General features: G+C 49.1%; 1 protein-coding gene across 1 annotated transcript in view; it reads left to right on the forward strand.

Annotated features, from left to right (window-relative positions):
• Nucleotides 1-12,631, forward strand: part of DNAH10 (dynein axonemal heavy chain 10) — a 67,109-nt gene that overhangs the window by 13,538 nt on the left and 40,940 nt on the right. The window contains exons 19-36 of the mRNA XM_078595244.1: nucleotides 1,028-1,235; nucleotides 1,518-1,674; nucleotides 1,923-2,147; nucleotides 2,554-2,808; nucleotides 4,274-4,432; nucleotides 4,755-4,871; nucleotides 5,239-5,341; nucleotides 5,605-5,783; nucleotides 6,282-6,493; nucleotides 6,892-7,048; nucleotides 7,839-8,072; nucleotides 8,825-8,947; nucleotides 9,560-9,793; nucleotides 9,923-10,149; nucleotides 10,647-10,934; nucleotides 11,821-12,004; nucleotides 12,173-12,307; nucleotides 12,421-12,573. Coding sequence (XP_078451370.1) covers nucleotides 1,028-1,235; nucleotides 1,518-1,674; nucleotides 1,923-2,147; nucleotides 2,554-2,808; nucleotides 4,274-4,432; nucleotides 4,755-4,871; nucleotides 5,239-5,341; nucleotides 5,605-5,783; nucleotides 6,282-6,493; nucleotides 6,892-7,048; nucleotides 7,839-8,072; nucleotides 8,825-8,947; nucleotides 9,560-9,793; nucleotides 9,923-10,149; nucleotides 10,647-10,934; nucleotides 11,821-12,004; nucleotides 12,173-12,307; nucleotides 12,421-12,573 — 3,350 coding nt within the window. The remainder of the gene's footprint in view (nucleotides 1-1,027; nucleotides 1,236-1,517; nucleotides 1,675-1,922; nucleotides 2,148-2,553; nucleotides 2,809-4,273; nucleotides 4,433-4,754; nucleotides 4,872-5,238; nucleotides 5,342-5,604; nucleotides 5,784-6,281; nucleotides 6,494-6,891; nucleotides 7,049-7,838; nucleotides 8,073-8,824; nucleotides 8,948-9,559; nucleotides 9,794-9,922; nucleotides 10,150-10,646; nucleotides 10,935-11,820; nucleotides 12,005-12,172; nucleotides 12,308-12,420; nucleotides 12,574-12,631) is intronic.

Here is a 12,631-nt window from a genome sequence, read left to right on the forward strand (position 1 = left end):
CAATGGGAGCGGATCTCCGGGCAGCTAAAATGCAGCAAGTTCGCACAGTAGGGGGCACAGGTGGTGCATCTGGCAGTCAGTTTGCCCATGGCACCTGGGTCTGCCCATGACCTCCTGTCAGCGAGCATTCGACACTTCACTTGGCCTCGGAGTGCACCTGGCCTGGCACAAGCGCCGTGGTGATGTTGCCGCCACGTAGTGGCGAATGGCGGCAGCTGCTGTTGTTGTGTAACACTGCACCACCATGTGCAAGCACAAGTTGACACAAATCTGACAACCATCATTTTTGGCATATTTTAGTAGGGTAATATTTCCAGGAGGATGACCTAAAGAGGCCTTGTGAAATGACTTCTGGAGAGGTTTTTATGGCACAAGGTGGTTCACTGATCGCTGTGATAGTTTGAAATTGTAATCATTGATCTAGTGTTATCCATAAATTAATTATGATAATTTTTTTAAAGACAAGTTAGGGAAAAATTATGTATTACGTATGGATTGCACAATGTTTCCATCATGCGTTTATTTGCGGAGGTATTTATTTAGCAGTATAGAAGCCCACGTGTTGCTCTCATGGCCAAACACTTGTGCATATTGGTAATTTCTGCACTGATTTATGTCACTGAGGTTTTGGACAGTACTCTGATCAATTAAGCAGGATTTCAAGAGAGTAAGTCCTTTATAGCAAGACAAATTTTACAAGTAATTTCATATTTGATTCATATTCTTTGGGTCTTTCGGTAAAGTCATGTAGATAGGTTCAAAGAAAATGACAAAAAACTACGACGTTTCGATCGCATGTGACTTTACCGAAAAACCCAAAGAATATGAATTCCTGCAGTCACGAAAGCTTTAAGTCAAAATTCATATTGGATTGTCTTTACAACTAGCGTCCACCACCCTCCCCCCCCATGATGGACAAACAAAGCAAATGCATAAATGCTGTCATTGGAAAGCGTGAGAAGCAAGGCATTATGGGGGTCTGTTTTGGTGACACGGGAAGAGGCAAGCGCGACTGTTTCTTCCACAGGGGTGAAGGAGTTCTTTGAGAGGGTTGAGCAAGCGCGGGCACAGGACGTGGATGTGCTGGTCCGCCGGTGGTTGGCCGTGGGGCCTCTGCTCACCAAGGTGGAGGGTGTGGTGGCCGGGACCAACACGGGCCGCTCGCCTCGCCTAGGGGCCTACTATGCGTACTGGGAGGGTCGCGCCTATGAGGCTCTGCGCAAGATGGTGCTCAGGTGCGTGTCATTTGCTCCAGGGGTCGATAGCCAGATTTGGAGGCATGCCCTTGTAGTCTATCTTTAATCCAGCACTTTGGAGACGAGGGTTTGTGGATCATGTACAGAAATTGTAAATTTCCCAAACCTGACGGGCTGCTCAAGAGATGGCAGTACAGCAAGTGGGTTTGTGACCTCGCATTGCAAACTTGCATTGCGTCCTCGTTCATAGTTGTGATTTACTGCGAGTGACTCATGACAATTGTGAATTGCCGTCTGGTGCTGCGTGCCCTCCTACCGCAGGAACCTGCAACGCCTGAATTCTCTGCTGTTGGGCGAGCGTCCACTGTTCTCGCTGGACGTCGCCCTCTCGGCGCCTGACATAGTGCTGCAGCCGGCCGCCGGCGAGGTCTACAAACTCGTGCTGCACTCGGCCAGTGGCTGCGTGGAGACCACCAAGGTACAGGCCCCATGGGACCCCCAAAGGCCCGGCGCAGAATTATTATTTCGATAAAATGTTTGAAAACTACTGTTTTCGCGATTGCGGTATGTTATGAGATTTAAGAATTCATTCATAACTCTCTCAGGGGAGAGAAACCCACACACACACACACCCCACCCCCCTGCCGTGCCGTGCTAGAGAACGGTCCATGGAAGCGGATATATCAGAGCTGCCTCAGAGATGTCTTTGTGCGCTCCCTCTCGTAGCACTTTGTGCGTTGGATGCACGGCACGTGCCTGGAGACGCCACCACAGCCTGTGCGTGGGGAGGACGAGCCCATCATCTTCAACTTCTTCGCCGACGTGGCCCAGGACCCGGCGGTCGTGGAGCTGTTTCAGGCCGCCCTGCAGGGCATGCAGCGTGTGCTGCATTCATTGACGCGCCCCCTTGTGCGCTGGGGACGGTACCGCCAGCTCTGGAAGATGGACAAGGCATGTTGGCACACTCTATCCCATTACTGAAGTAATTATTTACTCGTCCGATTATCGGTTTCGTTACTGGAGGAATTTGCGAATGTGTCATTAGTGCGAAATGGAATAGAATAGTTGGGGGGGGGGGAAGGTGTCACCTGTGTTCCTACGTGTGCCACTGAATGAGAGGTGACATCATTGGCATCATCTGCCGCTCGTGGGGGGTGTCCCAACTTCAGGAGCCTGGATGTTGGGGCCAAGTAATCGATCACAAAAACAGGAGGCGATTCCAGTTTTTGTCCGATTATTCAACCTAACCGCCTCAGTCCTCCCAGCTCTACTTGCAACGTCATGGCTGTAACCCGAACCCCTGTTCTCGACCCTGACCTTGTCCCCGATCTGCTCGACCTCGTCCTCGTCACCGCAGGCTATACAGATGGAGAAGTTTGCGTCGCGCCGGCCCTCGGTGATCTTGTACGACGACAAGCTGCAGTACTACCGGCGCGTGAGTGACGAGATGGGCGGCCAGCCGGCGGTGCGCGCGGAGCACTGCGTCCTCCTGCGCCTGGCGCCGCTCGTCGACGCCGTGCGGAGGCACGCCCGCGCCTGGGTCCTCTCGCTCGGCGAGCTGCTCAACGAGTCGGTGCGACAGGACCTGCACGGGCTGAGAGACGAGCTGCGGGTGGGTGCCTCGTCGATGAACGTGATCCCTCTTCACAGTTCTGTCGTGTTTTTGTCTTGTTGTTGAAACGTTTTGAGCTGCGCCTACTGGAGATCTTCTTCTTGGTTCTTTTGGTAAAGTCACGTAGAAGGGAAGTAATAAAATAATAAAAATAAAACATAATATGATCATTCTCACGACGTTTCGGTCACAACGCAAGCAGCCGTCCCTTCTACGTGACTTTACCGAAAGAACCAAGAAGATGAATCCCTGCAGTCACGAAAGCTTTATACTGGAGATCTGTCAAAAAAGAGATTTGTAGCTCATCGGCTTCCTCCAGTATAAATAAAGATTCTGATTCTGCATTCCGAGTGACCAGTCTCGGCGTGCCGAACCTGAGCGTTATTGCTGTGAGCTGCTTCGTGGGGAGGCTTACAGCACCTGCAATTAGCACGGTTGACTATGTACGGTGCGAAAGAAGATCAACATACATACATATACAATCGTGACCTAAGTGGTAAAATGTTAATTTGGTATCAATCTATATTATAAGCAACTTCTATGGGACCCCTTTTGCCAATATCAAGATAGTAAAGATAAAATAAATTAAATGTATTACCCTTTCTGTTTGTCTCAGATACGATCAGTCATGACACTTATATACGATGTAGTCGCATTTTCAATTACTGTCAAAATAACGGTAATCAATAAACAGATTTATTTGAATTCAATATATTTTTAATGGGGGTGGAGCGGTGGTAGAGTGGTTAACTCACTGCATTCCGAATCAAGCGACCTAAGTTCAATTCCCGGCCACGGCTAACGGTGGCGAATGACATCTGAACCAATCCTGGGCACTCCTTTCAGCAACCGACACTTGACAGCGTGGTGAAGCATAACTAAACAACCCCATGACTGATATGATGATGTAGGAAGGCCTTCACTTAGGAGTGGATTAACAAAGGAATGTATGTAATTTTAAAAATTTCAATAATTAATGTGTTACATTTGAAATGCGTTCATATACTGTAATACAATACAATGCATAAATGAATGGTGCACTTACTGAGATCGTGCCATCCTTATTTGCCTCTGCTTCCGCTCATGACTACGATTCCATGTCAGGAGCTGCTGAAGCGTGTGCGGCAGAAGCATGGTTAGACAACCCCCACGACTGATATGATGTAGGGAGGCCTTCACTTATGAGTGGATTGACAGAGGAATGTATGTAACTTGATACAAATTCAATCCTTGATTTGTTCCATTTTAAAGGCGTTCATATACTGTACTGTAATACAATACAATGCATGAATGAATGGTGCTCTACCGAGGTTTCCACTAAAAACGTATCTGTTTAAAATGACTTTCTCTCTTTAGTTCTTTTCAAATGTCTTTCTCACTTCTTCTTTCCTTGGTTGATGTAAAATGATTTCCGCCTTTATTATTAACCCTAACCCTTCCGCTCATTCCTACGATTCTGTGTCAGGAGCTGCTGAAGGGCGTGCGGCAGAGTCCCGACAGCCTGGAGGAGCTGAAGGGCGTCCTCGCCAACATCTCGAACATCCGAGACGTGTCGCTCGCCGTAGAGGCTCGTATCTGCGATATCAAGGAGCGGTACCGCACGCTGGCCATGTACAACATTGAGGTGCGTGGAGTTGACGTGTTTACTCGTGCTGTGAAAAGAAAAACCTGCCTGCTTCGACCACAGATTATCTACAATTAAAGAGCAGTCGACCACAGAGAGATGACTTCCTTGGAGGTGTTCATTGTCAATTGGGTTTATCCGAGTTGGCGACCATGAAAATATTTGTACACCTGGAAAATCGTATCCATTATGCCTCTCGCTATGGCCGTGGCTACGACTAGCCATGTGCCTACTCCCAGAGGCGGATCTAAAATAACTTTGAAATTTCAAGCTTTTTAAATAGGATACTTATTATTATGGCCGTGACATGTGCTTCCCGCAGGTCAGGGAGGATGAGCTGGAGCTGGTGGGGCGTATCCAGGAGGCGTGGGATGACCTGGTGCTTGAGTCAAAGCAGGTGGACTTCAGCCTTGGCTCCGTTAAGAAGCAGTTCACCCAGGTAAGGCATGGTGAATCTGTGCCACTGTGAGTACAGCTGGGGATTCAACATGAGTGTTTAAGACACATGGTCCGGTCACTTGACTCTCCTTATTGTTCGGAAGACATGCAGAGGCCTGGATTCATGGAAGATGGAAGAGGACATGTTATTCAGGTTTTCCGTGATGAAGTTCATTTTTTTTCTTATCGTTGTCAGCTCCCGCAATCCTATTTCTTTTTTTTCTAAATGCTAGTATAATTTTCATAGAAAAGGTAGCACCTGATGGTGTGGGGCCAATCCTATTTTTTGAATAAAGAAGAGGAATGTAATCAGAAATGCTGATTTTAAAAGTTTAATTTACAAATTATCTGTTTTTTATGCATCGCAGATTACGGCTGGGCAGATCGAGGCATTCCAGACGGTCGTGGGCAGCTTTGCCGATCGATTCCACAAGGAGGGGCCGGGCTCTGTGGGGTCTGACCTCGACAGCGGTCAGTTTTCTTGCTTGAGTTTTATTTTATTTTAAAAGCATACGAGTGTTCGCTACTTTGAGAGTGTGCATGCGGCTTTTGGGCCTTCTCCCTCCTTGCACCCCTCCTCTCCTAAAGCCTCACCCATTCTCTATTGCTCATTCTATTCCCTCTCCTCCCCTCGTACCTCCACTCCTTCCCGTGCCTCCCGTAATCCCTAAGTACCCCTCTATTGTGATCACTCACTCCTCAATCCTTGCACAACTCCTGGGTGCTGAGCACAGGTCTCCGCATGCTGGCGGAGTACGAAAAGGAGCTGACAGAGCATGAGAAGGAGCGGCAGGAGCTGGCCAATGCCGAGAAGCTGTTCGACCTGTCCATCACGGCCTACCCAAACCTGCAGCAGCTGCAGCGGGAGGTGCGGGGCCTTCGCCAGATCTACGACATCTTCCAGGCCTTCACGGTGAGCGCCTGTGGACATGACAGGCATGGTGAGAATTCACAGAGCCACTTGGCTGAGAGGTGGGACTACTCACTGTCGACTCAAGGAGATGGTAGTAGGGAGATGCAGAGTAGGTGCCTCCATCAGCCCAAAGGCTACACAGGGGAGCTTAATTGTTTGTCTTTGTGTGTCTGTGTGTCTGTGTGGGGACCGGTAGTGTAGTGGTTCGCGCGCTGCGCTACAAACCCGCCGATCCGAGTTCGATTCCCGTTCATGGCCCACACCAGTGACGATTATCAGAACCGGTCCTGGGCCTCCCCTCGGTCGACTCAGCCTCAAATGAGTACCTGGTGCGATGTGTAAACTTCACCACTAGGCAAACAAAGGCGGACGGGTGTGGTGTTGGCCACCCACCCTGTCATGTACCTTTGCGACCTTCACATGTGCTCGCTAACAGCACTTGCCCCAACAGTCTGTAAAGGCTATACAGGGGATTTTTGTTTGTCTTTTCCCGAACAGTCCTCCAAGGAGGAGTGGTCCCAGACGCTGTGGGCCAACCTGGACGTGTCGCAGCTGCAGGGCGGCACGGAGGGGCTCTTCAAGACGCTCAAGCGGCTACCCCGTGATGTGCGCTCGCTGCCCGCCGCCCACCACCTCGAGGCCAAGATGAAGGAGTTCCGCGACTCTATCCCACTCCTGCTGGACATCAAGAACGAGGCGATGAGGGATCGGTGCGTGTCTCCCGCCGGTGTTTAAGCGACAATCGCGTGCGGCAATAACAGCGTGCACTTTGCGGGCGGCTCGTGTGCGCCATATTAACGTGCGGGTATTTGTTTGAACGCAGTGTGCCGTGAGAAACTTGTGTCACATGGTATTAACTTGTGTCACGTGATATTTACGGTTCATTGAATTGCCCCATGAATACACGTAAATAAATATTTCAACATAAACACAAATTATACTTGTGGTAGGAATATAAAGATTTATCAACAACAAAAAGATTTTCATCAACTTAAATATATTCTCATATTTACAATACACGCATCTAATTGTGTGTGTGTAAGAATTGATTATTTACGATTCACGTGTGTTTTGTTCCTGTCTCTTCCGCCATCATCTCTGCACGCAGCCACTGGCAGGAGCTGATGGAGAAGACTGGGCAGCGCTTCCAGATGAACGCGGAGACTTTCACGCTGGAGAACATGTTCACTATGGAGTTGCACCGGCATGCGGAGGTCATCGGCGCCATCGTCTCGTCCGCCGTCAAGGAGCTGGGCATCGAGAAGGTGCCCTCACTGACGAGGAATCACCGCACCCGCTGGGCTATGTGGAGCGAGCTGCAGTGAGGGTTGAGTTTGCTTTTGAGCTAGGCTTAGGATTGGGTTAGTTTGGAATTGAGTTAGGGTTGGGTTGGATTGAGGTTTGTGGTGGGATTATGTTTAAGGGTTGCGGCTACGTTTTGGGTTCAATCAAGATGAGCATTAATGTTGGGTTGAGATTCAGATAGGATTGGGGTCAGGGTTGGGTTAGAGTTAAGGTTTGGGGTTGGGTTGAGTTTATAGCTAGTTTTGTGTTGGTATTGCAATTCGGGTAAGCTTTGTGTTTGGTTTGTAGTTGTGGCTCGTACTGGCCTTATAATTGTATGTATGTTGAACTTCTTTCACACCATACATAGCCGACCGTGCTAATTGTGGGATCATTGTAGACGTCACCGTGATGTTTGTGTTCTCTTCACACCCCCTGCTGAGTCGCCCTCGAAAAAGAGCTTCTTAGCTCAGTGGGCTTTCCTCTGGAAATAAACTCCTATCTTGATTTGAAGTTTTCGTGACTGCAGGAATCCATACTCTTTGGTTCTTTCAGTAAAGTCACGTAGGTAGAAAAATAAATAATAAATGACGACGTTTCGATCGCAACACAAGCAATCGTCCACGTAATTAGATACAATCGATCATCAGATGACGATTGCTTGTGTTGCGATCGAAACGCCGTGATTTATTATTTATTTTTCCTACCTACGTGACTTTACCGAAAGAACCAAATAAACTCCTGATTCCGATTCTCAACTTTTGCTTGCAGGGCGTGCGCGAGGTGGCCGACACGTGGGAGGGCATGAAGCTGACAGTGTCGCGCTACTCGAAGGGCGGCAGGGAGCGCGGCCACGTGTTGGGCTCGGTGGACGAGGTGCTGCAGGCCCTCGATGACCACGGCATGAACCTGCAGAGCATGGCCGGCAGCCGCTACGTGGGCCCCTTCCTGGCGTCCGTGCAGGGCTGGGAGCGTTCGCTCTCGCACATTAGTGAGGTCATACAGGTGTGTTGCCGTAGCCGCAAGAGGGGGTATCAGAGGTACCAGCATTACACACTCCTGCCATCCTCCCTTTGAAACCAAAGGATACTCATGCTCTATTGATTTAAGTCTTTAGTGATGCATTTTAAAATAAAATGCTTATTTAATGACCACTTAACGAAACTAATTTGTATAACAGTTGCTCCACATGCTTTCTATTCAGTTTCACTTAATTTCATACCATGTAAAGTATGTAAATCAGCTTAAGGCTGAATGCTACTTATCCACGTAAATAAATAAAATGGATCAATTATTGTGTGTGGTCCTAACTGATGACCATGGAAAGTTCTCCTAAAAATAAGGTTTTATATTATTGGTTCTTTCGGTAAAGTCACGTAGAAGGGAAATAAGAATTAAAGAAATGTTGTATTATTGTATTGTTTCCCTTCTACGTGACTTTACCGAAAGAACCAATAATATGAATCCCTGCAGTCACGAAAGCTTTAAATCGAAAAATAAGGTTCTAGTTGAAAATGCATGGATGCCCATGCACGAACTTGTATTCAATTAAACGTTATTTTGTTACGAAAAACAAGGGGGTATAAATATTCGAAAGAGAATCCGATATTCCTGAAATGACATCAATTCTTGAATAAATAATATATGTGTTCATATTCAGGGGAGAACATATATCCCCGGACTCGGTGCGAAGGATCGATGGTATTGTACCGTCGGTGGGAGCACGCTGATCCTGTGCTGATGGCGCGAGTGTGTAGGTGTGGATGGTGGTGCAGCGCAAGTGGATGTACCTGGAGAGCATCTTCATCGGGGGCGACATTCGGGCGCAGCTGCCCGAGGAGGCCAACAAATTTGATGCCATCGACAAGGAATTTCAGAAGGTGCATCTCACGACGGCCTCCAACCTTTAGAATGCGTATCGTGTAGTAATATTAATAGTAATAACATCAACCTGTAATGTGCCACACAGTATTCGCTCGCTGTCGAAGAGAGAAAGAGAGGATGACTTAGAGGTGCGAGGAACGGCGGCACATTTCTCATGACGCCACCGATTTAGCCAGCAAAGCTTCAGTGAGTCTCAAGACTCTTTTTGTCGAGAGGATTCTGCATTGGAATTTTTTTTTGGCAGTGTCATGTGTGTGGAAAGCTGGAGCGCTCATTTACGAGTGGTTAACAATCACACGCTTACACATGTGGAGTCACAAACACCCTTGCTCTACTGCCATCTTCCAGTGACTCTGTAGCCCAGCTCATACGGGAATTCCAGAAATCTGCGTGATCCACAAACACATGCTTTGAAAGTGCTGGATTATAGGTGTGCATCCCCATGCCTAGCTAATAGTTAAAAACGTTCATGAATAGCTAATTACTCCTGGACTGTTGCTGTCTCCTTTCTCTTTCTCGATCCCCTTTCTCTCTTCCTCCATACCTTCTCCGCACCCTCCCACTGCACCTTCTTCCTCCACCTCCTCCTCTAACCCTCTTTCGCCCAGATCATGTCGGAGACATCGCGTAACCCCGTGATCAAGGTTTGTTGCCTGGCTACGGGTCGCCTGGCCGACCTGCAGGGGCTGAGCGAGGGGTTGGAGCGTTGCCAGAAGAGCCTCAACGACTACCTCGACTCCAAGCGGAACGCCTTCCCCAGGTTCTTCTTCATCTCCGACGACGAGCTGCTGAGCATCCTGGGAAGCGGGGACCCTTCCTGTGTGCAGGAGCACATGATTAAGGTGCATTGCATGTGTTTTGCGTGTTTTTACTCCGTTCGCTCAGGAAATCCTTCGCACCTCCGACTAGCACGGTTGGCTACAAGGAAGTTCAACATACGTACATTTATACGTAACGTGTTCCTTGTGCAGATGTTCGACAATGTAGCATCGCTGACGCTGGAGGCTGGCGGCGCAGGTGGCGGCGTGCTCGCCACAGCCATGGTGTCGGCCGAAGGGGAACGCATGGAATTCCGGACACCGGTGGCGGCCGAGGGCCGCGTCGAGGACTGGATGACGGCCGTCCTGCACGAGATGCGGCGCACCAACCGGCTGCTCACCAAGCAGGCCGTCTTCAACTACTGCAAGGACTGTGGCAGGTCGGTGTGCTGTTGCATTACGCGCGTATATGTTTTCCTCTCGAGGGATTTTTGTCTGAGAGTTGTCGCAAACGCACCTGAAGGCACAGAAGGAGGGGGTCAGGCCCGTGATTGTTGTCCCAGGCGTACATCCACATGTGAACTACGACTTGAAAATAATTATGTTTGTTATTTTCTAGTTGTATGGTTCAGTGAATTGTCATGATTTGGTGTGCAGTTTCATTCAGTTACTTATGTTTGTTTGTCTATCTCGTTTGCGTTGATGTTTGTTTCTTCTGTCTCATTGTTATAGTCTTGTTAATGCCATTAGCCTCATCTCGTTGGGTGTACATTTTTACATGAACAATTTGATGCAATTATTTTGAGCATAACACCCCATTTTAAACAATGAATTAATAAACACGATTACTTTATTTTGATATTTACTTCGTAATTATACCCACATTTTTCCCATCCCATTGTAATAATTCCATCACGCCATGCTGGCCGTGTATCAGGGTGGACTGGATGCTGCAGTACCAGGGCATGGTGGTGCTGGCCGGCTGCCAGGTGTGGTGGACCTGGGAGGTCGAGGATGCCTTCATCAAGGTCGTGGGCGGGGGCGGCAGTGGGGGTGGCGACAAGATGGCAGTCAAGGACCTGGCGGAGCGGCTGCACCTGCAGATCGACGAGCTCGTGACGCGCATCGCTCAGCCGCTGGAACGCAACGACCGCAAGAAGATCAACACAGTGCTTATCGTGGACGTGCACGCTCGCGACATCGTTGACGCCTTCGTCAGGGACAGGTGCTGCTTCTCGTCAAACGAGGGTTCCGTCGTTGCCTTTGAACTTCCTTTCAAATGAATGAGGCAATAGTCAATTGTTGCCGACATCTATGTATGTATCTTGAACTTCTTTCGCACCGGATGTAGCCAACCGTGCTAATCAGAGGTGCGGGGGGTGAGATAGTATATTTATAAAAAAAAAGGGAATTGAATTCAAACACGCAGTCTTCGGCTGTTGGTGTGAAAAAAAATGACATTGTATTCATATTCTCAGGTTTTTTCGGTAAAGTCACGTAGGTAAAAACATTAAAATTAATGAAAGTAAAATAAAACAAAACAAAATAAAATTCACGACGTTTCGGAGGCAACACAAGTCTCCGTCATCAGGTGGGACCGTCACAGCCGAATTAGCTGCATCAAGTGAAGCAATGATTCAAGATGTAATCCCTTATAAGCAAGTTGAAGGGAGGTGGAGAGGGGGGGGGGAGAGCTTATCAGGCTGTGGTAGCCAATGAATGGAAACGTATCGGGAGGGAGGAGGAGCGGTGATCAAAGACTGCAAAAAAAAAACCTGAGAATATGAATCATTGCAGTCACGAAAGCTTCAAATCTAAAATGACATTGGTTCGTGTATTGGTATTTCTACTATTGTTCGTTTCTGTCTGTCAGCGGAGTTGTCAGCTTTTGTTTCATTTTCTTTGAACACGTGGATTGGAGAGCATACAGGCGTTAGAGACATCATATTGACTGTTAAAGAATATGATAGTAGCAAAATCCGCGTCTCAAATTAGCACGGTTGGCTATGTACGGTGCGAAAGAAGTTCAACATACATATGTACATAGAAAATAGTACTCTGATCAAAGTGTTTCTTTGTGCCTTATGTGTGGGACGTTGGGGTGAGTGCAGCATCATGGATGCGCGGGAGTTTGAGTGGGAGAGCCAGCTGCGCTTCTACTGGGAGCGCGAGGCTGACGAGCTCTCCGTGCGCCAGTGCACGGGCACCTTCGGCTACGGCTACGAGTACATGGGGCTCAACGGGCGGCTCGTCATCACGCCGCTCACCGACCGCATCTACCTCACCCTCACCCAGGTGAGCCGAGCTGCTGTCCGGGACGCGCGCAAAGCAGAGGGCCAGGCAAAGATGTGAGGTGGACGTTGGCGAGATGGCACCTGCGTGAGCAGCAGAGCGAATTGAGGACACGGTGACCGATGCCCTCCATCTTTCCCAATGTGGCGCGCTCCTCCTTGCTTTCTGCAGGCACTGTCCATGTTCCTGGGTGGGGCGCCAGCAGGCCCGGCGGGCACGGGAAAAACGGAAACCACCAAGGACTTGGCCAAGGCCCTGGGCCTGCTCTGTGTTGTGACCAACTGCGGCGAAGGCATGGACTACAAGGTACGGCCGAACTTTCCCTGACAATGCTGTGCGGTTTTTACCACGCAACCAAGATATGTTTCTACTAGATGAGCGAAAGTCCTGACCACTTTGCTTCCATTTTCTGGCGGTAGGCCATGGGAAAGATCTTTTCGGGCCTGGCCCAGTGCGGCGCCTGGGGCTGCTTCGACGAGTTCAACCGCATCGATGCGTCGGTGCTCTCGGTCATCTCGTCCCAGATCCAGACGATCCGCAATGCGCTCATCCACCACCTCAAGCGCTTCCAGGCGAGTGCGCGTGTTTACCTGCAACGGCCGGGACATCTGCGTTGCCGGGGTTTCTTCA

Source organism: Lampetra planeri, chromosome 6, assembly GCF_965212315.1.
Source record: "Lampetra planeri chromosome 6, kcLamPlan1.2.h2, whole genome shotgun sequence".
Taxonomy (NCBI): Eukaryota; Metazoa; Chordata; class Hyperoartia; order Petromyzontiformes; family Petromyzontidae; genus Lampetra; species Lampetra planeri.